The sequence below is a fragment of the Coloeus monedula genome (assembly GCF_965178545.1).
Source record: "Coloeus monedula genome assembly, chromosome: 4".
Lineage (NCBI taxonomy): Eukaryota > Metazoa > Chordata > Aves > Passeriformes > Corvidae > Coloeus > Coloeus monedula.
Window position 1 is genome coordinate 45,934,125 of NC_138784.1, and position 21,007 is coordinate 45,955,131.

Sequence of the window (21,007 nt, forward strand, 5' to 3'; positions counted from 1 at the left end):
CGGGCCGGTAGAAGCACCTCACAGGCAGGGTGCTCTTGACAAGCACCGCAGCGTCCTGTCTCCGCCGTGTAAACCAGTGCCCGAATGTAAACACTGGCGAGCTGCTCGGCTCATGTGCTAGTGGCCCCGCTCCCGATCCCCGCCGGGCACACGCCGGTGACCGGCTCCCACCTCTCAGTCGGGGACGCCCCCCGCCCCCGCCCGGGCGGCGCAGGGGGTCAGCCGGGCAGGGCGGGGAGAGGCGCGGCAGCGGGCGGGCGCCGCGCCCCTTGCGATGACGCGCCCACATTCCTGCCTGAAGAGCGGCGGCGCCTGGAGGGGGCCGTCAGACTGGGAGGGACGTCGGAGGGACACAGACACGATATTTTCTTTCCTTTTGATACCGCTGGCTTTTTTTACGTGATTTTTTTCTACCTTTATTTATCTAGGGACTTGTTTTCGCTGGCATTTCATAGTTGAGGGCTTTTTCCCTTGTAAGAAGTAGCAGCGGAGACAGGAGCATCTTGGTATTCCGAGGCTTCGGGAGAAACCCTCGCTTTCAAGCTCTAGGCGCAGAAGGTACGGCAGGGGCTGGCTGATACCGGGCCGCCAGGAGGAGCGGGGCGCCTTTTCGGACGGAGCGCGGCTCGTGCTTCGCGCCTTTGTCCGGCGGCAGCGCCCGGGCTTGTCGCCAAGACTCTGCCGGGCTCCGCCGAGACGCGCGTAGGGACGCGCCGCCGCTGCGTGGAAAGGTGGCAAACCCGCAAAGTGACTGCGGCGCGACGCAGTTCCGCCAGCGGTTTGCGTTTTTCCATTGAAAACGCTGGAGCGCGCGGTGTCGCCGGCGGGGAGGAGGGAGGTAAACACAGGGAGGGACAGCCGCGGGGCAGGAGGCTCCGGCGGCCGATGTGACAATCGCCCACCGGTGTTGCATCAGTCTGCTCTCCGCTATCGGGGCGGGGAGGCGGAGGGGGGAGGGGGCGGGAGTGCGGCGTGGCGGTGCCGCTGCCCGGGCGCGGTGCGGGCCGGGCGGTGCCGGTGCCTGTGGCGGCTGTGGCCGGGCCGTGGCAGCCGCGCGCCCCCGCCCGCCCCGGCGCGGGTCTCACCTTTGTCCGCGCGCCCCCCGCCCCGCGCGCCTGGTACTTTTCCACTCGGCGGCGGGCGGGGGCCGCGGGACCACGTGACGGCCGCGCGCCCGCTGCGGCACTGACGTCGCCTCCCGCCCCCTCGGCAGGCGCGGCGAGTCCCGCCGGCAAGGACAAAAGAGCGGCCGAGCCCCGACCCCGGCCCCGCCAGCATGAGCAGCGCCGAGATGGGCAAGTTCAACATCTCGCCCGACGAGGACAGCAGCAGCTACAGCTCCAACAGCAACGACTTCAGCTACCCCTACCCCACCAAGCCGGCCGCCATGAAGAGGTGAGGGGGCTCCGCCGCCCCGGGGCGGGCGGCACCAGCCGGGAGCCGGCGGGGCTTCGTGTCTGCCGGCAGTCCGTACGGAAACACGGGAGTCACTGCGGCCGGAGACGGGCGCAGCGCTCCGTGCGCTGACACTGCCAGGTGGGGTGGTTCTTTCGGGGCTATTCCGTCGGTTTTTCCTTTTCCCTTTGAAATGGATTGGAAGCGCTGCTCGGGAAGTGAATATGCAAGTTGCCCCTAAGAGTCACTAATGGTGCAATGTTGTTTTGCAGCCACTATGCGGATATTGATCCAGAAAACCAAAATTTCTTGCTCGATTCCAACCTTGGAAAGAAGAAATATGAAACTCAGTATGTAAGTACCCAGCAATGACGTTCCAAATAAACAAACAAAAATGTACTGCCAAATCTATGTTCCTTTTAATTCTGAGATGAGTAATAACTTTCTATTAATTATTACCTATCTTCCTTTTCTCAGCATCCGGGTACTACTTCCTTCGGAATGTCAGTATTTAATCTGAGCAATGCTATTGTGGGTAGTGGCATCCTTGGTCTTTCTTTTGCCATGGCTAACACTGGAATTGCTCTTTTTGTGTAAGTATCTTTTGGTTCATCAAAAAAACCCCATCATTCTGGTGTGTAATTCATAATGGAAAAATACTTAGTGTAAGAATAAGACCCCTAGAAAATATCCAGTCATTTTCATAGGTGCAGAATAGCATTTTAGGATTTATGGCTTGTTTTAAATTTAAAGATTGTGATACCTTCAGAAGAACCTGCAAAAATTAAACAAGTTCACTGCAAGTTCTGCAACCCTCAAAAACATTTTACAGTGAATTTTACTTGACTTAGAGTTTCTCCATAACTGATAGACTTCCCCTGAAAGTTCCATTATCCAAGTCCCAATCAGGGACGTGGTCTCACTTTTCTCAGCTGACATCATTGTGCCTACAGAGTTACAATGTACTTAACCAATAAAGTCCTTTTTATTGCTGTGCTTTCACTCAACTCTGCAAACTGGTTTCAGTTACACTTATAAAAATTTCTGTGTGCCTACAAGGGAGGGATGTGGAATAACCAGCATATCTTTATTGATGTGTCTACGTTGGCAAAAGCTTTGAGGTGTAGGACAGAACTACAGTAATGTAATTGGAAGTGACATAAGGAAACAGTTATGGACAGTGCTTTTAAATGTCTTGGGAAAGTACATTTTTCATGTGTTGGAGGCAGTTCAGCTCACACGACATGTAGGTAGTGTCAGTGACTTGACTGCAAATGAGTATCCACGGATATGTTTAAAGGAACTTTGTGTTTTTATCCTGGAAATAGATGAATGTGCTGAATGTTCAAGAACATGTGAAGAGCAGTGTTTAGTTCAAAATTTCCCTGACTCTGCTGCCAGATTTCCAGAAAGTAGGTCACATTTACTTCCAGATGTTTCACAGTGTATCGGGTGGTGCTCAAGTTTCCTGAGGAAACTACCAAAGTGTAAAGTTCTGGCCTAAAGGATTTTAAGTATACGGTGATTTGTTAATCTTTTACTAAGATTTTCACTTGCTTAGATGATGCAAAACTGAAATAACGGCTTAGCATGAATCTAGAAGGGATACTTCATCTCTCTATACATCAGTTTCATGCTCTAAAGATGTTCTGCAGGACATGTAAGATAATCAATGTAATGCATATTAGAATGCCTCTGAGGTGAGGAAAAAGGAGAATTTAAGGTTAGCTATTTGAACAGACTTGGGAGCCATTTTTTCTGAGGGGAAAAAATGTTCAAAACTGTCAATATAATAACTGGGGACAGAGGCAATTTATTTGTCTTTTATTTCCAGATACTGCATTCAGATCCATTTGCATTAGTGCTGTTTCAAAGACAAACTAGCTCATTACCTTACAAAACTTAGTGTAGATTGTATAGTTCTGAGGCAGGAAAACAGTTAATCACAGGTGGTACTGAGGATTTATGATGACACTGAGGGCATTACAGGCATCTTTTAATAACTAGGTTACAGAATCAGATCCAGGTGCAGTCGATTAAGGCAGTAAGTTCTTCGAAGATATGGAGTCATTTGTGTAAGTGCTGTGACTTGTCACTTGTGTCAGCACTAAATAGATGAATAGAATGGTCTGAAAGGCAGAAACAGAGTGAGCTTCAAAGATGAGTTTGCTAACTGATCTTGTCAACACTGTAGGCAGCCTTTTCAGGTGGAGGACTGAGAGGTCCAAGGTCTGTGCTGTTTTAAAGTAGTGTAACCCTGGCACATCTCAGCTGTGCTGTTTCTAGTTGATGGCTAAGTCAAATGCTAGTCAAATGCTGTCAGAAATACAGGTTTATTTGTGTGCATGTGTTAGTGTTGAATTGCCACAGTAACATAAGTTTCCTATACAGATCTGTGATGCTTCTCAGATCTCGTTTCCAGTTCTTTGTGCAGCATTTACTAACTTCACCAACATTAAAAATGACACAAAAGGAAATGTACTCTGGGAAATGAAGTTTCCCCTTTTTAAGCCATTTTTGATATGCCGTTTCTCAGGTTTCCTATAAAGCAAAATGCTTGTATTGGTATAAGAAAGACCAGGTTTTTTTTTTTTTAATGCATTGTAATTTTCCACTGTGTTCTCCAGCAGCTGAGAAGTCCCCCCTAGCGTGCCACTCCAGGAAGTGCATTTGTTGTGGGAGAGATTTGTTGTTGAGAGGTCGGAATTTTAGGTGATGCAAATGTGCTTCTGGAAATAATATGCACTGCCTGTAAAAGCTGTGGGGAAGATAAACAAGCCACTAGTGATTCCCATGTAAGCACATCTTTGAGGAAAGAAATTTTTTTTTAATGATAATAGATGTGTATTTCCATTTGAAAACACAGATCTCAATGAGTCGAAATTTTCAGTCAATTCTTTAAGGCTTTTGCAGTTTCATCCGTACATTAAAAAAGAAATGTAACACAGGTTTAAGCTGAAAAGCTGATTTCTTTTAAGACCAAGAGCTAATCTTCACTTCAGCTGTAGTTAGCCTCATGTTAGTTACTGTATGTTCAGTAGGTGCATGACACACTGTTGAACAGGGATAGGAAGATGGGAGAAATACAGTTTCTTACAAGGATGCAAAGCTCCCCCCCCCACCCGCACACATTCTCACTGATACTTCGTTATTTATATCAAGTGTAGCCAGTTATAATAGCCTGACACTTGGTGATGCTTATGCCACTTCAGACTGAATGGAATCATTGTTCAAGCCTACATTAGAATGTCTTTGTATGCCTTGGAAATGCAATTTAGTATAAAATCCTTTCTGCACACTGCATTAATTGGGTTTTCAGAACGCTTTTAATTGACCTTAGAATCTACATTTTTTCGCATATAGTATTTTAATATGGATTATGTTTATGTTTGATACACCTTTATTTAATAGGGTTACCATAAGTCATTTATGGCTATTACAAATTTGCATGTTTTTCTCTCCCCAGGATACTCCTGCTGTTTGTCTCGATATTTTCTTTGTATTCAGTGCATCTTCTTTTGAAGACTGCCAATGAAGGAGGTATGGCAAATTACTGTTTTACAAATATGTAGTATTTGTTTCTTATGGTATCTTTGTGAAACACGCCCTTCCAATGGGATATTTTGCTTTCTTTCAGGATCTTTATTGTATGAACAGTTGGGAATGAAGGCTTTTGGTATGGCTGGAAAACTTGCTGCTTCCGGATCAATTACAATGCAGAACATTGGAGGTGAGGACAAGATCTTAAAATGTCTGTACTGTCAATAGTAATTGTTCCCTGCTTATTCTTGGAGACTTATTTGTCACACAACATGTATTCATTAACTGCTTGTGTTCAAGTGAGGTTATGAAACATGTTATGTGATTCTTGCATCGTGTGGCATATTCTATATTTGTAATGATCTATGATGTTATTCACCTACAGCTATGTCAAGCTACCTCTTCATAGTGAAATATGAGTTACCATTGGTCATCAAGACATTTATGAACATCGAAGAGACCACAGGGTAGGTGTTAGAACTCCTCATCAGAGAAACTATTAGGAGAAACAAACACGGAGACTGTATATATTTTTATATGAAGACCACGTTCGGTACACCATAGGGTAGCTTCTTATTCAGACAGATACAGTAAGTTTTCCCTTCCCTTGAGTGCTTCACTTCATTTAGATCCAGCCTGACCTGGGAAAAGGGTAGAAAAATACAGGTATTGCATCATATTGCAGAAAGCTGTTCTGTAAAGAACATCAGGTAAGTGTCAATGTATGTACCAGTCGGTACATATGCTCAATAAGGAAAGATAAATGTCATTATGGTTGGTGTTTTTGGTTTTGTTTTGGTTTTTTGTTTATTTTCTTACTGCATTCAAACTGGTTTGGTCTGATTAATTTGGTTTCCTAGTATTAATATTGTGGGAAGTGATTAAATGTAAGACTAAGGTGCAGCTATGCAATGACTGTCTTAAGGAACAGTTCTCAAAATGATACAGAGACTAAACATTGACCTAAACCACAGTTTATATGCCTAAGACTGGAGTGGTAGATGCCTTGCCATCTAGTCCTGGAGATACCTTGACTCCAGAGTGGCTTTTCTGCTTGGCTTTAAAAAGCGGTGCCTTGAGTAGGATTCATTTTATGTAACCATACCCTCTGAAAGTTAGATTTTGAGTTCATCATTACACTGGTCTTAGTATGATCAGTGGAGAAGGGTGACCCTCTGTAGCGATCAGTTCAGTGCACCTGACTTAGACACATTTTGTGCATCTCCAAAGAACAGTTGATCATATCACTCTGTATTGAGAGGGTGTGTAAAAACAAGATGCCTGAGTTCAGATGGATAGAGTTAAGTGCTATAAATCTCACTCTTCAGAGTTGTACTTCTGTGCCTTGTCCTGAAGTGTCCCAGTCTTGAGAGGGCTGAGCAGCTCAAGACTCCAACTTACAGCTAAGCCTGAGTTCAGAAGGTAGGCATTTTTCTGCCGTGTTCCCCAAGGGGTTCAAGCCATTTGGTGATGTTCATACAGCTTGCTGATATTGTCATGACAACAGTGCTAGCCATTTTCTTTTTTTTTTTTTTTTTTTTTTTTTTTTAATATACTCAAATACTGCACCCACCCTATTTACTTAGTAGTGTTATGTTTACAAATTCTTTGCTGGGAAGGTTCATTTCTCTCCTTTGGCTGAATTCAAGTCCATGTTTTTAAATTTCTAAGAGAGCCCCTGGAGTAGCCAGTATTTAGAAGGGGGCTCGGAGGCAAATATTTTTGACTGTCCCATCTTCAGTAAAGAATTCAAAATTGGTTGCAATTCAAGAGGGAAAGTTAAAGTCTGTGAATCTCACTGGATACAGCTGCTGCTCTGCAAATCTGGCAGAGAAAATGAAGAACTTGAGATCTGTATCTTAAATGTTTTCTTGCTGGCTGGCACTAGGTAGCTGTACACTGATTTAAAGTAAATATTTTCTCAGTGCTCTGGCAATTGTGAACCCCATTTAACTGACTCTCTCCATGCATTGCTTAGGAGAGTCTGGGTGGCTACCATTGGCATGGATTCCACTCTGGCAGCCTGGGGCCCAAAATGTAAGCACTTACCTGTTTAAGTGTCCCAAAATAATGCTTACTGTAAAAGAGCTTCTGGAATTCTGAAACAATATTACAAATCTCCATCATTAAAATTTGTTTAGCAACTTCTAAAGTACTTGGCTTTATTTTAAAACTGCACAATCCCATTCTTTACTCTTCAGCACGGAAAAACTTTGAAGTCCTTGATCTGAAAGTCCTGATGGCCTCTCTATGGGTATGCACAATAGCAGTGCATGTTCTTGTGATTGTATCAACTGCAAGGAGTTTGTGTTGTGATTTCTTTTAAATTTGCCACAAGTCTACTATATTTTAAAAAAGGACAGCAAAAGGTGTATGGTGTTAACGTCCTATACATCTGAAGTTTCTAAAATACTCCTTTTTTACATCTAGTTATCCCAGGTAAAACTGAGGAAAGAGAAGATTGCATCATTTTTGCATTTACTATGTAAATCCAGAGCAAGTCTGTTAATTATTCTGTATTTCCACTACCATATAAAGGGCTATAACTTAGCAACTGAGTTTGCATATACAAATTTCCAATTAAATTATTAATATTTTTGTTTACCTAAATAGTGTACAGTCCATTTTAAAATAAATACTGCTAAATTATATTATAATAGGATGTAAAGTATTAATACTTGGGAATAAATGCTTAGTGTTACTTTAATTGCTTAAAGCATATAGGATGATCCTGTAGGACTTTGTTTTTATGTATTTCAAAAAAGATGTTAATCTTCTAATGCTCAAAAATGTTTTGTGAAAAAACAGCTGCTGCTTTTTACAGAATAAATGGCAAAAATGTTTTGAAAGAAAAAGCTCCTGAGGTTCTTACCATGTTTTCCCTACTGAAAGGGACTAAATGTGCCTCCAAGAGACTCCCAGTGCTTGTTGGAGTTTTCTCAGCTAGTGGGCTTGAGCTACTGCCTTACCTTCAGCCCTCACCTGTTTTTCTTTAACTCCCACAGGGCTCCCAACACAATTTTATTCCATTCAGAGTGGAAACCCTGCTGGGGCCCTGCAATATTGTAACACACCTGGAGAGTTGGGAACCAGCACTTAAGAAAATTACTATTTTTTCCATGATTGATCCCACTTGACTTTTTTCTAACCAATCATTTACTTTTCTGTCTTCTGACTTACAGATGCATATTTTTTTTTATAAAAGGACACTAAAGGAAAGGCACAATGCAGGTTTGGGGTGAGATAAGAAGCTATTGTAGGGTGTTAGGTCCATATAGGAAATTATCCTTTGTGACATCAGGTAGTGCATTTTTTAAGGAGCCATATGTTGTAGAAGATAAGAGTGAAGACTAAACTGCAAGTGTAATTTTTAAATACTTGATTACTTAAAAATATTACCTTCTTTTCTACAGAGAGTGGTATCTCAATGGTGACTATTTAGTGCTGCTGGTGTCTCTCATCCTCATTCTTCCCCTGTCCCTACTGAAAAATCTAGGTAAGTAGTAGAGAGCAATCAAAATAAAAACCCATTGAAAATACTGTGGGGAAATGGGTTGATGCAATGTTTGTGTCTTGAAATGCTGTGTGAATGAACAGCTGCATCCAAACTTGTCTCTTGGGACTAATTAATGTTTAGGTATTTGCTGTCAGTCTTCCTGAAGAAAGGAAAAAAAATGAAGACAAGTATACTAAATAACAGATGTGTTTGTGGAAAATGAAAGGACAGCAGATAGGATGGCTCAACAGTAACTTTCTCTTTCTGTTCTTATCCCAAAGTTTGACCTATTTTGGTCAATAGTGGAATAATATAATGTTACCAGCTATCCTGTAACAGCCTTCAAAGTATAGGGCCGCAGTATTGGCAGTATCTTTTCATTTTTCCCAAGGAGTAACAGAATATTCATGCCAGATGCTTTATCTGAAATGGCTGTAATTCAGTGGTATATGTGAATAATTCAGTTAACGCGCTATTTATTCAGAGAATCCTGTAGTGGAACCTTAATAACTGAGAGTGTCAATGTGAATTACTCTCTCAAGTTACTATTTTCTAGAAGTTAAGTAAATCAGTAAAAACAGAAGGAAAAAGGCCAGGTTATCTTACACTGCATGCCATTAAAATTGATCCTATAATTATTCTTAATGTACAATAAACAATTCATATAGTTGTTGCTGTGGGGTTTTTTAGTTTGCATCTTTTTCTTGTAAGTTAAAAAGTTTAACATTACAGACTCACCGTATATACAGACCCTAATATGTCTTTCAGAACTTTCAGATCTGGGTTGAGATTAGCAGAAAGTCAATGAATAATTAACTTGTTCTGTGTAATGCTAAGGAAATGACAAAAGAGATCACTGACAGAATATATTTTGTCATAATGTTTTGACTTGAATGGTCTTTCTGTTTATTGTGTCTTAGATTTTTTTAATCTTTCTTGATCACAGGGTATTTGGGCTATACCAGTGGTTTTTCCTTACTTTGCATGGTCTTCTTTCTGATTGTTGTAAGTATAATCTTCTAAACTTCCAGCACTTGTAAAACTGCATTTAAAAGTGAAATTAAACACTGTTTCTAAAAATTAATGTATCTTGCATTAGTCAAAGTAATAAATGCATGGCTTTATTTCTAGGTAATTTGGAAGATGTTTCAGATTCCTTGTCCTATGGACAGTGTCATCATGAACATGACATTAATTAATGCAACAGTGGCACCTTTGGTACATGAAAATATAACAACTGATGATATGTGCAAGCCAAAATATTTCATCTTCAATTCACAGGTAACTGACTGAAAATGAGATGCTCTGTTGAAAATAACTGAGACTAAGTACTTAGCAGATAAATTAGGTCATTTTCCTTTCAAGCAGTTGCCCAGATTTAAAATTGGGATGTGTTAAGGCTTTCTGTTCCAATAGACTTTGGCACTGTTTACCTCCTGCAAGACTGGGTGTTTCTACACGCCAAATACACAGAAATTTGTGGAGCTTGAGGTGCATGTTTGAGTGGCATAAACCACCTCTCAGTCTTCAGCACAGCATTTCTCAAGCTTTCTCAAGGAAGTTAGTGAAGCATTTAAAAAAGTATATTGCAGAAGAAAATGAAGAAAACTGTAAAAGTTTGAAAATAGGATGTTTGACTTGTTCCCAGTCACAAATCCTTGACTCATGAGGGCTCCCAGTCACAGTGGTGAATCTCCACACGTGTAATACCCAATACCAAGTTCAAGATACAATGGCTTAAGCCTGTGGATTGCAGAACATGGTTTTGAATGCAGATACGTTCAGCTTAGCATGGGCTTCAGTGACATTTGAGACTATTTGGTTCCTCAGGGTCTGGGTTTAAGAAAATACGAACTTGTTTTAACTTTTTCCAAAGTTTCCATTATAAAGAACAGCTGGTCTTTAAAAAATCATCAGTAGATTCCTCAGTTTTGACCTCATTTTGTGATAAAGTAAATTTCTAATGTCTGTTGAGATACTTAAGAAACATACTTTTTTTTTTTCCAGACTGTTTATGCTGTCCCAATCCTAACATTTTCTTTTGTCTGCCATCCTGCAATTCTTCCTATTTATGAAGAACTGAAAAGGTAAGTGTGAGATATGTATCTGTAATTTCACTAAACAAACAAATCTAGTATGAAACAGTATGTTCTCACTACTAACAATGTTGCTTTTTCTTACAGCCGAAGCCGTAAAAGAATGATGAATGTGTCCTATGTATCTTTTTTTGCCATGTTCCTCATGTATTTATTGGCTGCTCTCTTTGGATACTTGACGTTTTATGGTGAATATTGCCTTCTCTGCTTACTTTTAAATTATTTATGTTCTGCAAACTCACAGTATTTTTTTTTTTAATAGAACAAGCAAGCATTTACTGTGCATTCTAAATATACAGTATTAATTGTGCTTTTTTTAGTACTTCTAAAAGTGCACACCCCAAAGGAGATCAGTAGTAGAATTAGGCCCAAGATATAGGATTAAAATTGGATTAAACCAGATTCCGTGCCTTCAAGTCATCCCTGTGTAAAATGGATACATTCTTACAGGAGCTCTTGAGGCTTTCAGTTCATATTGGTGTCTTGTAAAATTTGCTTAGAATCTGGAGCAGAAGCACATGTTTAAGAAGTATGTCAACTAACTCTAATTAAAATACTGTTTTCTTTATAGGAAAAGTCGAACCAGAACTGCTTCACACCTACTCTGCTTATCTGGGTGCTGATGTTCTCCTTCTTATTGTGCGTCTCGCTGTACTTATGGCTGTAACCCTCACTGTACCTGTAGTTATCTTCCCAGTAAGTCATTTGTGTCTTGCTACCATTTTTTAACACCTGTACTGCTATAGTCATTTACTGATTTGGCAACTCCTGTTTATTAATTGAAGAGTTTTTCTCTTAACTGAAAAAAGAAATTTATTCTAATAAGCTTGATGAATTATAGCTATACTGTTAATTCAGTGAAGATGTAACATTTACTAAGCAGTAGATACAAGTACATTCGGTTAAATTGTTTTCCTGGTATGGTTGTATTGGGGAAATGAAACAGATTTCCCCTTTTATAAAAGTACTTACAGTGTTGTATTATCAGCTTACAAAAGCCAGCATGTTTTTGTACATACATTGTGGACATGATCTGGCCGTTTATGTGTATATTGTTGAGCAGTGTCCTTAGATGTTAGAAAATTTTCCGGAATTTATTTTTGTTCAAGCCAGATGTTTTTCCTTGTTTTTTTTCTCCATATTACTTTCATCTTTCACCTTCTGCTAAAATCTGAAGCATTTGGGAAAATGATGTTAAAATACTTTCAGAAGGAAGGTCTAATTCAGGTGACAAATCACTGTCTACCAAAATGAAGACTGAACTGTATTCTTTTTTTTTTTTTTTTTCCCCCTCTCCCCCCACCCCCACCTTCCAAAGATCCGCAGTTCCATTACCCAGCTGCTGTGGGCAGGGAAGGAGTTCAGCTGGTGGCGTCACTGTTCCATTACCATTTCTCTTCTGGCATTTACCAACGTGCTTGTTATCTTTGTCCCTACTATTCGAGACATCTTTGGATTCATTGGTAAGCACTTTCTTCTCAGATCAAGCAATCTTTGACATTTCAGAAAAAGCAGTTCCAGTCTAATTAGAGTATGTTTACCTGTTTATGAATATTTATTTCTGTGCTTTTTCTCTACAGGTGCTTCTGCAGCTGCCATGCTGATCTTTATACTTCCTTCTGCCTTCTATATCAAATTAGTGAAGAAGGAACCAATGAAGTCAGTGCAAAAGATTGGGGTATGTATAGACAAATATGTAACTACACTTGTTTACAAATTCAAAGCAAAAAATGTAATTGTGTTCTTCATGATTTACGAATTTTGAAGTCCTGGTGAAAGTAGTCAGTGAATTGACATTTACTATTATCTTGCATAGTTGCCAGGAGTTGCATAGGAACTCAAAACCAAGGAATTGGCCATCACAAGACTCAGTTTACTTCAGTGACTTCTCTCAGCCCGTGGCCCCCAATCTCAACAGTAGCTGGGTCATTCTGTTGCTGTTAAGAACCAGATTTCAACAGAATACCCTAAGAGCTATATTTAAAAAGTCTCAACATCCTTCAAATATTCCTTTAAGAGTTATTTATGTAATCCTCCCCATAAAAGCTCACCTCTGCCAGTTGTTCGGGTTATCTTGATAGTTCTTGGTGTTCTTACTGACTATAGACATAGTGACTCATAATGAAATCAGATCTACTGAGGCAGAGTCAAGATAGCACAGTGGCATAGCCTGACTGGTATGAGCAGCTACATTCACTTCCCTTAGTTGAGGGTGGGGTCTGCTATACTGAAAATAAATGTACTTTTTGATTTGAGACAGGACCCCAAATATGAGGAAGACACTCAGCTCCTTGTCATTGACTTGATCTCTTGTCTCTTTTACTCTGTCCTCCATGAGCAATGGCATTTGTGTTATACATGGGCATGAATTTAGGTGTATGTTGTGGTGTTTACCAACAGTGTCCTAGCAGAATCTGAAATACTTCTTTTATGTTTTCTTTTTCAGGCTTCCTTCTTCTTTCTAAGTGGTATACTTGTGATGACTGGGTGTATGACACTGATTATTCTAGACTGGACCCAGAATGTTACATCTGATGGCCATTAACTGCCCTGGTTTAATCTCTGTAATACTCTACTTCAAATGCCAGTGTTCACTCAGATACCTACTGAGAACGAAAATGTGCTATTCAGCTTCCTTTAAAAGGCAGATTCTTTGTTGATGGTTCTTCTGATTGTAGAATATCTGAACTCTGTCTTTAAGAAACTATTCTGCATGATGGAAGTGGATATTAACATCAAACCACGTGAGTGTCTGGCTGAAGGAAGTGTCAACTTTATTCCATTCCAGAGAATGGACAGAACTCTCTGTAGACTTTTATCAAGCCATGTTTGGCTTTCATCATTGTTACTTGGATATTTTGTTATTTTACTTGAATGTGCCTAATGGAACCATTTGATGTGAGAAAGAACTCTTTAATTTACAGCAAAGTGTTTAAATAACCAATGAGAGAAAGAGAGAAACGCTATTATTTTTTTGTACCAAAAATTCTTATGGACCTCAAAAGCACTATTTTGACTTTAAGAAACATTTTTCTAAAAAGAAGGAAAAATAACATAGAAGAGCTCAAAAAAAATATTTAATTAGTGTTCTAAATTAAATTTAGTTTGACTTTCTTGATCTCTTCACTCCTGTCACCAGTGACAGGACCCAAGGAAAGGGCATGAAGCTGAGTCCAGGGTAGGTTTAGGCTGGATATTGGGAAAAGGTTCTTTACCCATAGGGTGGTTGGGCACAGGAACAGGCTCCCCAGGGAAGTGGTCACAGCACCAAGCCTGACAGAGTTCAAGAAGTGTTTGGACAACACTCTCAGGCACTTGGTGTGGTTCTTGGGGTGCTCTGTGCATGGCCAGGAGTTGGACATGGTCATTCTGATGGGTCCCTTCCCACTCATTTTATGATTCTGTAGAGGCATAATTAGAAGAAATTTTATTTTAAAAATGCTTCTAATGACCAAAACAGAAAATGAGCCAATTCAGGTCAAAATTCTCTGATACTAAATGCTTCCCATGAAATTCCCTTAGTTCGAATGAGAGTGAAAATAATTCTGAAAATCCTTTGTCAGCTTATGTAAGTAACTAGAGTTACCAAAAATGGTGTGGAAATGCAAATTTTCAAACTTTAAAACAACCCACCCTTTAGAAAAGGGTGCATTTGAGAAAAGCATAGTTAATCTAAAATTGTAAAGATGGCATCGACATTTTCCCTTCTTGAGGTACTCAGTAGTGCAATTGAGTAAAACAGGGTTTGGGGTTTTTGCTTTTTTGGGGTTTTTTTTCTTTCCTGTTGTAGATAGAAACTGAATGGCACTGGAGCATATGATGCCATTACTACAAAACTCCCTCCTCACGTTCCCTTTATTAATAATGTCCATTGTCAGTTGTAACAATGTTTGTTGGGATTTTTTTCTGTCCAATCTATCTTGAAACACTCTGTAGGAAAACAAAAAAGTCCTGATGTAGTCTTCTAGTTGTATAATATTCAAAAACTGTACAGTATTTCTCAAATTCCTAATCCATTATTGGATTTTGAATTACTTGACTATTCTGTTTCTGAGTCAAATCCACAAAATAACTGCACCAATATTTCATGCTTGGTACAAACTCTCTTCACATATGCAACTGGGATTCCTCTTCCAATTTATATTGTATAGTAGTATTAAAGATAACCTCATAGGCTGGATAGTCATCTCATACTTGTTTGCTTCAGAAATAGATAAGTTTCTAACGAGCCCTAGCTGATGAAACAGGTGCTGTATGGTTGTGATGAGCTATTTTGTTTCTAGTGCATGTTTACTCTTTCATTCTTGTCCCAGGTTGAAGAGAGGTAACACTTGTATAACAGCGTACTTGGCTTATAAGAGGTTCTCAAACACAGCAATATTGGGTACAAAAGCCTAGATAGAGATTATTAATGAAATAGTCATGGCAATGTGGTCAACTGTCTTCATCTGACACGATGTTTTAGAAATCTGATTTACAAAGTCTGATTTTACTCAGTCGTCGTGTCAGAGAGAACAAGTAAAGGCCTGTAATCCATTGATAAAACAGTGCCTGAGACTTTTTTGCTCTTGTAGAATTAATCAGAAATAAATCTAAACAATAGTCACTGTTTGGCAGATAATGTCAAGCTCTGCCCAGCCATTTAAAATCTTTGGAAAAACAACTGCAGGTATTTTGTATTGATACTTCTGCATGACTGTAAGTACTGGTCACTAAGACTATAGCGTAAAACTGTAATGACAAGTTAGATTCCTCTTGTGTTATTTGTATTATTAATTCAGTGGTACTCAACTGGCAATTAATGATCCTGGAGTCAGCACTAATGCTCCTTAGGTACTTCTCTGCCTCAGGTACTGTACATCCATGGCTAACTATCCCATGTTACCTGATCTCCACAGAAGTGCTGAGCACGTGCCTCCTCAGTACTTTGGCAGCTTTTCTTCTTCCTCCACAAACGTGCAAAGGTGGAAGAGGATTAAAATGTTGTCTACCTTTGAGCAATTTGTAGCACATAAGGGATGAAGCACTTCCCTTGCCAGCATTTTAAAAGAGGAAAGAAAGTGAGAAGTATCCTCCTTTCTCGCAGCAACTGTAGAAGAGGAAGGAGTTGTAAGTGAGGAGTTACTACAAAGTCCTTCCTAGCAACCAGAAGGGAAGAAGATTTTTGTGATGACACCTCATAGCGTGTTGTACTTGTCACTAATTCTCTGAATGTAGCAATTTCCAGATTATACATTGTGTGTTACATAATTTGATGACTTGACTCTCCACCTGCAACAGTTGAGTTCCACTTGGCTGGGTCGATTTCCAACGAGTGATTTTTTTTTTTTTTTTTTTTTTTTTAATTATTATTTTTTTCCAAACCTGTCTGTTTAAAGTTACCTACATTACAAACCACCTAAAAGAGCAGCTTCAGTATTAAACCACTTTTCTGTCACCTCAGTTAGACATTATTGTCTTCCATGATATTTCAGTCATAAATGTAACATGTTATTTATAAAGCATTAATCCATTAAAACTAAAACTATTTTTCAATATTTATGATAGTCTATGTACATAAATTGTATGTGTGTATATACTGTAAGTATAATGTATATAATGTAGGTTTTGAGTCCAGGATTTATGTATATATTCCTCTCTCATTACTGATTGTTACATCATTTCAAGGAGTTGTCCATGTTGTACATCTGTGTAACAGCTGTCAAAGGAAAGAGCCTTTTACAACAAAGTGTAATGCTTACAGAGATGAAAGAAGTGTGTTACACCTAAGGTGTGTAAGAAAACACTAAGATTGTATTTATTACAAATGTATATGTTGCAATAAACACAGGAATCACTTGGGTCCATAGAAAGCATTGTTCAGGTTCGTGTATACTTTGTCTCCAAAATTTACCATGGATGTTACGATTTCCTGAATGCGGCAAGTTAACCACCTCTGCGCTCTAACGCTCGTTAGGCTGCCAAATTCGGGCATCCTGCGGTACATCCGTGTACATATGTAAATACCACCTTATTGGTAGAGGCCAGCAGTCTAGCTACGGTTGCTGGCTGGACTGGTGGCCAGCAACACAGTTTCAATGAAACATTGTATGTTTGTTTTAACTGAAATAAATAAAGAGATAATCCTAAGCCACCGTGTGATGTTTTTCTTGGGGGAGGCATTTGGAGGATTTTCTTTAGAGGTGATGTTAAAAGTGTACCTTTAATTTCATGCATGTTTACCTTACTGAGCACTTTTCAGGAAAGGGGGGGGAAAATGGCATACAACTACATCCACAACTTAGGACACCACAGGGGTAAAGAGAACAAGTCTGGGCATTAAAATGAGAGATTAAATTCTACAAGGAACCTGCATTATGTAATTTCTTTTGTGGAAAAGGCATACCTGGAAAATAGACCCAGTGTGCTAGGTCTAATAGAAGTGTAGTAAGTGAGTGAGTCTTGCTAAAATCCTATGTCCCTTTCCTTCATTTAAATCTCCAGGAGAAGAACTGCTCATGTAAAAAATTTCAAAACGGGTATGTCTGGTTTGCTTCCATTTTGGAAACTGGTAAAAATCAAGTGCAGCATATGTGTTCTTGGTTCTCAATATATCTATCAAGTCATATGAGTATCTGTCCCAAAAATTCAGAATTGGGTGAGAGACACTGGAGTTGCAACTCTGTTTCATGTGTACAGGAAAACACCATACAAAAGGAGTATTAAAGGATAGGTAAATGCTCTGAACTTAGGAAATGCCTCCATTAAGGTTGCATTAATTACAAGATCGCACAGTGGTTTCTTCCTGGAATCCTCACTTAGTAGCTGTTCATTATTTTTTTAAGATGCTTTCTGTGTTTAGTGTTTATGTGGTAGTTCATCATCCTGATGAGGGATGAATGCCTTCATTCTTTCTAGTTCTCATTTTAATGTCATCTTTGTGAAACACAAATTACTCATTTTCACAGTGTTGCAGGCCCTTAAGAAGGTGTTAATCAGTATACAGCTCTAGGGACCTGGAGCGTGGAGAGGCAGCACTGTGGCACAGCCACGTATTTGAGTCCACAATTTAATGTCTTCCACTTGTTCAGTTTTGTATTTCAGCATTTGCTTACATGCATCTGAAGCATAACTTCAAACAGGTTTTGTGTGATGATCATTCTTGAAGCTAGAACCCTAAGCACCAAGCTAGCGGTTTGGAAAGGGTGATCATGTCTGGAAAGGCTCATTCTCATAAGGTGCCTGCCATCACACACTAACTTCGTAGCAGTGCAGAAGCCCTTTCCCTAGAATGCTGCTTGACAAGCTGAACAATTAAGCTCACCCTTACAATTAGGCAATTCCATCAACTTAAATAACATGAGAAGTAGTCTTTTCTACATCTTACTTCTCCCCAGAATGGGAAGATTGCTCATCTTGTGAGATGAATGAGATGGTGCAATGATTTTAAAACAGGAACTGAAATTACTTTGGGACAATGTCTAAAATTCTGTGCTTTGAGTCTCTCTACCTGTCACAAGGTCTTTGCTCTAACTTGTCACTTCAAGTTTATTCACAATGCTGAGCTTTGTGAATGCCTTGAGGTCTGTCCAGGAGAGAGATGGCACCTTTACTTTCTTCTAGTTCCCCTGAAATTTGCTTCTTTCTTCCACCCTGACCTTGCCAAGTCTGTCCTGTCACAAGGTCATGCCTAGCCATCTCACCCCCAAGTGTTCAGACAGCAGCTGGATTGTATCAGGTCATGTCCTCTGGTCCCCTGTGGGTTAGCTCATATCCCGTTTGCAGGGTATCAGCCCCCATTCAGTCTGTGTGCCCGGGTCTCCTTTCCAGAGACACAGAGCAGAGTGTGGCCAGTGTATGCCCAAATTTCAACTCCACGAGAAACCAATATGCCAGGAGGCAGCCTCCATTCCTTCAAGAACTGTGGACATGCCATCCCATCTTCAGTGTAGATGTGCCCAGCACCAGTTTCCTTGGCCTTTCTACTTCCAGTCTCTTTAAGAGTGACAGTCCAGACCTCACCTGCTTTCACATGCATTTCCTTCAGTCTTCTTGCACAGCTGCTTTTGGCTGTCATAAGGTGACTCTTTGTCAACTTGTCACTCTTGCTTGCACCTTTGACCCAGTTTGCCAGCTCCCCTGGAACACCACCTCTTGAAGTTCCTCTTGCAAGCCATCTTCCTTCATCCCACCACCTTCCTGACTATGCCTGCCCCAGCCCAGCACAAATCCTTCCACATTTACTTTACCCAGGCACTGCTGGAAATATATTCCTTTGATTTTTCTAGTCTCTGCCCACCTAGTCTCCTTATGGCCACCACTGTAACTACAAGTCCTATTTTCTTGCTCTCTGGCCACCCCTCCAGCTCTTCAGGAGCCCAAAGAAGGCCACTTCCACACTCTGTTCAGGCAACCCTTGCCCCTCAAGCCTTTGGCTGAGCATGAAGCCCTGAGGCAGAGGACAGAGCAGGGGAAAATTTTCCATGAAATATGATTTATTATTTTACTACAGGAAAACATACTCTTTTCCCTGATTTTATTCTCAAATGGGCTAAATTATTTTGTCTGATTGTTCTTCCACAGAGATGCACAAAAAACACCCCCTGCTGCAGTTGCTCATGATGGAAAATGTCAGGAGAATCATCTGAAGCTAGGTACCATTTGAAAGAACAGAAACATACTCCAATACAAGAGCAGTCAGGTAATCCCAGTAACAGGTGGCATAACCAGCCATGCTTGAAAATATTATAAAAATTAGAAATAAGGGGTGATTTTTATTTTCATTAATATTGACATAGAAAAAGGAGAAAAAAAAAGGTAATTGCAGAACATAAATTGATAAGTGATATATGCTGGATAGGTACTAGCAATAATGTAGAAACTCAGTATGTGTCTTGGAAAAGAAAGGTAGTTTATATAACTAGATTTTTTGTGATCTTTAATAGTCTTCTTCACATCATCTCCAAACAGGTCACATTGCAGCAAAATTAAATGGAGCCAAGTGAGGTGCTCTGAGTATTCCCAAACACTGAGGAGTTATTCGGCTGGGGCTAATGTGGTCAATCACACATCTACTTTTTGTTAAAACAAATATCAGTTCCTGAACCTCCAATATTGCTCCTTCCTTCTCACTGCAGTGAGATTATTCGATGCACTGGTGGAATGTACCTTGGGGCTGGAGCCCAGCTGACTACACAGAACAGACAGACAGGTCCAAGGAGAGGTGGTATGAACCACCCTCCGGGCACCTCACCCTGCCTGCAGCGCTGTCACTTGGAGGTCTCACTCAAACCCCACTGAGGACTCAGGCAATGAATAAAACTGGCAGGAGTTTCTGCTGTGGGCAAGACATAGGGAGCATCCCCCAGTACCATGGTGTTGGGGTTTTAAGAGATCTAGGGTTTTTTCTGTTAAAGGAATTTTCCCCCATTCTGTTACTAAGACGATAAATCGCTGGGTGCTTAAGAGAAGACAAAAGGGCCTGGCCACTCTTTTGTTTCACCTGGCTGTGGGTGCAGTTCGGTCTCAGCGTCTGGAGAGAGAAGCTGGAGAGAAAGGAGCTGCTGGTTCCTTTTTTCGGCCGTGTTTTCTTTCTGCTGGAAACAACGCCGGGACCCCAAAAGCCGCTTTCCCTGCCCTGCTGGAGGCCGAGCTGTGGCTGCCCTGCCCCGCTGCTGCTGCTTCGAGTTTTCGCTACGCTGTAGCCCTGCTCGCCCTGCCTGCCTGGGCATCCGTGGGGTTCTCCCATCTGGATACATCTCGCCTGCCACCCGGGATTTGTGTTTGTGCCTGCTGCTCCAGCCTGCTGCTCCTGAGAGTCCGGGATCGGCTGCCCAGGGGTTTGTGAAGCCTTTGTTCCTTCCCTTCCCGGGATCCCAGGCCGCCATTGCCGCGTGTTTCCCGAGCTCGCTCCGGAGCGCCCCCTGCAGCCGCGGGGGAACCATCGCACCTGCCCTGCTCACCGGGAGCCGCCAGCGCCCCTGCCGGCTGCGAGCGGAACTGCACCCGAGGGGAAAGGGCCCGACAGCCGAGAAGGCTGGGACTGGGTTTGGGATTGTTTGCTGTTACTGCCATGGTTATTGCTGTTTTGTTTGACTGGTTATATACGTATATATATCTATATATCAAGGGCCTTTAGGCAAAGATGTGGGAATTAGGAATAACTGTTATTCCTAATTCCCACATCTTTGCCTAAAGGCCCTTGATTTCAAAATATAATAACTCAGAGGGAAAGGGGTTATATCTGCCACTTCAAGGGAGGCTTCTGCCTTCCTTAGCAGACACCTGTCTTTCAAAACCAAGACACATGGCTGAAGAAAACAACGAGGAAAATGCTAAGATGGGGATCAAAAAGACCACAGCAGAGCCTCAGCTCTGTGGAAATGTGAAAAGCAGCCACAGAGAGCATGAGCAGTTTCCCCTCTTGGTCCATCAGAAAACCGTGGCAACCAGGAGACCTTCAAAAGATTGGTTTGAAAATAGCTGCCCCTAAAATACTTGC

General features: G+C 41.1%; 1 protein-coding gene across 1 annotated transcript; it reads left to right on the forward strand.

Moving 5' to 3' along the window:
- Positions 1-334: 334 nt before the first annotated feature.
- SLC38A2 (solute carrier family 38 member 2) lies at positions 335-16,656 on the forward strand. Its single transcript, XM_082280877.1, has 16 exons — positions 335-558; positions 1,214-1,395; positions 1,668-1,749; positions 1,873-1,988; positions 4,862-4,935; positions 5,033-5,125; positions 5,321-5,402; positions 8,349-8,431; positions 9,378-9,436; positions 9,563-9,712; positions 10,439-10,518; positions 10,615-10,715; positions 11,099-11,223; positions 11,846-11,990; positions 12,108-12,205; positions 12,974-16,656. Exons 2-16 carry the CDS (start codon positions 1,277-1,279, stop codon positions 13,070-13,072), a joined length of 1,506 nt encoding a protein of 501 aa, XP_082137003.1. The 5' UTR covers positions 335-558; positions 1,214-1,276; the 3' UTR covers positions 13,073-16,656.
- The last annotated feature ends 4,351 nt before the right edge of the window (positions 16,657-21,007 follow it).